Below are 3,696 nucleotides of genomic sequence, written 5' to 3' on the forward strand. Positions count from 1 at the left end.
AATTCATCCGCTTTAGAGGACACATGACTGTTTCACGGAGAACTTCTTCAGAAGAGAGGTGGAAAAGTGTTCACTCCCTTGAAAAGATGTTTCTCTGCGCATTTCGCAGTGTGAAGAGTGACTTGATAGAAAGCTCCCGTGTGCGTGCCCCCACAACCCGCTCAACGCACCTCCCGTTCATGAACACGAGCACTGTCGGGTAAGTCAGCACACCGTACTCCTCGACCATCTTTGGGGCTTGTGGCCCAGGCACGAGCGCCAGTTTCGTTTCATTGGGGTTCCCCATGTTCATTGCGTTAATGGAGGAGATGAAGCTGCGTGTGAGCGGATCCTCAACGATCTTCGTGCCGGCTCCTCCTTCGCCCGCCGTGCTGCGAAGCGAGCCAGAGTGAAGCACGGCCAGCACACACTGCGTGCCGTAATACTTGAGAAAATCCATGAAAACCTTTTCATTTGGTAGCTCGGCAATCTCGTAGCCGCTGGCGGGGGGGCGTGAAATTTTGCTGATCTTCGTGATGAAGTGGCAGTGCCGCGTGAGACGCATCATCCTCCCCGCGAAGGCAGCGTCGCACTTCGGGCGCGGCAACTACGCAACCCCCCCCCCCAAAAAAAAAAAACAACAACAACGTTAAATGGAGAGAAAAGGCGGCAAGGAAAGAAAAAAGGCAAAGGATGGCACATCATGGAATGCAGTCCAGTCGCAGCCTCCTCATTGGAGGTCAAAAAAAAAAAGTGCAGGCAGTAGCCACAAAACGGCTACACAGCCGTAACCAAAAATAGCCACACAAAGAAGAAGACCACACATGCATATGCATATATATATATGGATGTATATGTTGTGTTCCACCTCGTTACGTTGCGCACGCAGACACAGACACAACCGAATGTAAAATCGCCTGTTCCTTTTTACGTCTTCCAGCCAGCGTTCTTCTCGTACTCTGCTCGTAGGCGCTTCTCCTCCTCCACGGACGGAGGCGGAAAGGCAAACATGACCCCCACCACAACAATAGGAATCAAAACAAGCTGAATCTTAAGCAACTTCTTAAACTCCGACGTCGCTTTTGCCTTGAAACTTTTGTCCTCCACCGAAGTCGTGTGACTCTCGAAGGCCTGTTGCAGCGCGCGGCGGGAGTAGCGGAACATTAGGCACCTCAGCGAGCAAAGACGGATGCCGATGGACAGCTAAAATGCAAGCATAAAAAAGAAAGTAAGGAAAATACAGAAAAAAAAGTGGAAAGAGAGCAATTTAAATAAACAAATAAGAAGAGGCAAAACAAACACAAAACAAAAAAAAATTAGTCCTTCTTTGCGCCCAATTCCACTGAATTTCTTCACACATGCAAAATCCTCACGCGCAAATCACTACCAAACGAAAAGAAAAAGGTATAGGTGTGCCCTAAACTGAAGCAAGTCAGAGATTTACAAAAAAACAGGTGAAAGGGAAAGTTTTTTTTTTCAGTTGAGTCTAACTATTCCGCGATGTCGGCTTAGTAGCGGAATGCGCCCTCCTTCGTGTTTTGGGCGATAGCGAAGGACTGCTGCCATTAGGAACTCCTGCAGGACTCATGACAGCTCTCTCCGTGTTTTTTTTCCTCCCAATACAATTGGATTAAACAGACGGTAAACCCGAGAACTTTTCTCCAGTCGCTCACCATTGTGCGGCACTTTCTCGCCAAAGACAAGTCTGCCCAAAGTACGGAGCGAGAGCATGTTTCTCACGTTATCATACATTCTGGCAAGGGGTCTGTTGTCCCAGAAAAATAGCCCCCTCAAGAAGTAAACACAGCTCATGAATGCAAGCTCCGCGTAAATGCAACAAACCACAACAGGACGAACAAACATAAAAACCAATAAGTCGAGCAGATGCAAAGCGCAAGAGACAACCACGCCCCCCTCAATTAAAAACTTTACTTCAGGTTTCAGCAGTGGCTCAGCCTCTTCGGGTGAAAGGTAGGCGTTCGCTACCAGGCCTTCTATCATGTCGTTGTAGCCCAGGGCAAAGAGGTTCCGGAGGGCAACTTTCCCAGGTGGACGCAGTCCCCACCACAAAGGCACAAAAATGGTGGGATGCACCGTTGCCGTGCCACAATAGAACGCGCTCACCGTGATCGTTTTGGCGTCACCCTTGTGGGGTGTTACGGTCGCCAATCCACCATCACACACCCACTCACCGGTTCCTCGCAGACGAAACGGCGCCCCCACCAACGGCGACATGCAGCAGGAGGCCTTCAAAGCTTCCAGAATATCCTCGTGTGAATGGAACTCCGTCATCACTTTTTGCTTCATATATGGAAGTGTCGTAACAAATATCTCTAGCGATCCATCATTAAGCACTTCGTACAGCTGTGGCTTCATCTCCAAGTCTTTCAAGTGGGCACCAAAGGCCTCCAATGATTCGGCAAGGTATTTCTTCATACAAAACAAGTTCAGCCATGAGGAACGATAATGTTCCGCACACATCATTACAAACTCACGAATTTCCTTGAAGCGATAACTCTTCGAGGCGAGGCAGACAGCAGCAAGTGAGCCGGCGCTAGCACCAGCAAAGCGAATACGTTTACCTTCCGATGTCAATTTCTCAATGATTCCACAGTCAACAATTGCTTGACAGGCACCAAAGTGATACATTTGAAACCACCCCCCCGCGGCAAACCCAAACGTCAAGTCAAACACATCCGATTTATCATTCGCTGCAGACCGAGACATATTTCGCCCAGCTTGCGACAAAAGTAATATGAAAACACTATCTAGACAAAGCAATGCAAAAAAAAAAGCATCGCAGCCTTATCAAAAAGAAAAAAAACAAATCCACACTGCACAAGATAAGAACTCCAAGATACACCCTGGTCCCGTGCCTGTTACCTCTACAAAAAAAGGGTGAGCACAAGGCAAACAACAATGGAAAGCTTGCACCACCACATAAAAAAAATCATTACAAGTAACCGCAGATTCAGTAAGGTCGATAACAACGATCCAGCAATTAATTATTAAAACAACAAATCAACAACCACAGCAACCCTCAACACAAAACACAATACCCAAGCCCACAAGCCGTTGTCGCATCCACCTACGCACAAAAATACTAATGAATACGAGACAAGAAAAAACAAAGAGATGAACAACAAGCATCGGCTAGCAACAAAAAAATCGCAGCAAACTACATAAAATTAAATATGCTATAAGAACAACCAACAACCTGAAAAACAACAACGTAGATGGTATTTCCCGACACACAGGTTGGCTTCGCGAGGATTGGTTACACAGGGGCCGCTGTGCCTACTTCTTGGCCTTCTTTGGGGCGGCGGCGGCGGTGGTAGCACCGCCCTTCGCCTTGCGCTCCGCAGCGCGGGCCGCACGCTCCTTGCGAACGCGCTCCTCACGACGGATGCGGTCCTTCTTGCACGGGCCGTACCACTGGCTCTTCTCCTTCTTCGTCTGGAAGCGGCCGTGGCCAATCTTGGAGCTTGTGTCAATGAACTTCAGCGTAATCTGCTCCGTAAGCTTGCGCGACGTCTGCGGGGCCATTGGGCGGCGCAGCGTGATGACGCGGCGGCGAGGGCCCGCGACGGAACCCTTCAGCATCACGTAGTCGTTGCGCACCGTACCGTAACCCACGAAGCCACCCATCGGGGTGATGGTCTTGGCTGTGAGGTCGTACGTGGTCGTGGCCTGCTTCGGCTCCATCGACACCGCGCG

The 3,696-nt window shown here is 49.4% G+C and overlaps 3 protein-coding genes and 1 pseudogene across 3 annotated transcripts, besides 2 other annotated features; all 4 read right to left on the reverse strand.

Moving 5' to 3' along the window:
* Positions 1-70: 70 nt before the first annotated feature.
* Positions 71-547, reverse strand: Tco025E_09470 (uncharacterized protein; the record flags this gene model as incomplete). Its single annotated transcript, XM_029376288.1, has 1 exon — positions 71-547. One exon carries the CDS (start codon positions 545-547, stop codon positions 71-73), a length of 477 nt encoding a protein of 158 aa, XP_029223584.1.
* Positions 548-803: 256 nt separating this feature from the next.
* Positions 804-837: a microsatellite.
* A 71-nt stretch (positions 838-908) lies between these two features.
* Tco025E_09471 (hypothetical protein) lies at positions 909-1,206 on the reverse strand (annotated as a pseudogene).
* Positions 1,207-1,563: 357 nt separating this feature from the next.
* Tco025E_09472 (patatin-like phospholipase) lies at positions 1,564-2,706 on the reverse strand (the record flags this gene model as incomplete). Its single annotated transcript, XM_029376289.1, has 1 exon — positions 1,564-2,706. One exon carries the CDS (start codon positions 2,704-2,706, stop codon positions 1,564-1,566), a length of 1,143 nt encoding a protein of 380 aa, XP_029223585.1.
* A 285-nt stretch (positions 2,707-2,991) lies between these two features.
* Positions 2,992-3,035: a microsatellite.
* Positions 3,036-3,276: 241 nt separating this feature from the next.
* Tco025E_09473 (ribosomal protein L13) lies at positions 3,277-3,696 on the reverse strand (the record flags this gene model as incomplete). The annotated part of the gene is made up of 1 exon (XM_029376290.1): positions 3,277-3,696. A coding segment is annotated over one exon (420 nt), but the record flags the coding sequence as incomplete, so codon positions are not given.

The sequence above is a fragment of the Trypanosoma conorhini genome (assembly GCF_003719485.1).
Source record: "Trypanosoma conorhini strain 025E chromosome Unknown Tco_14.4_contig_01132, whole genome shotgun sequence".
Lineage (NCBI taxonomy): Eukaryota > Euglenozoa > Kinetoplastea > Trypanosomatida > Trypanosomatidae > Trypanosoma > Trypanosoma conorhini.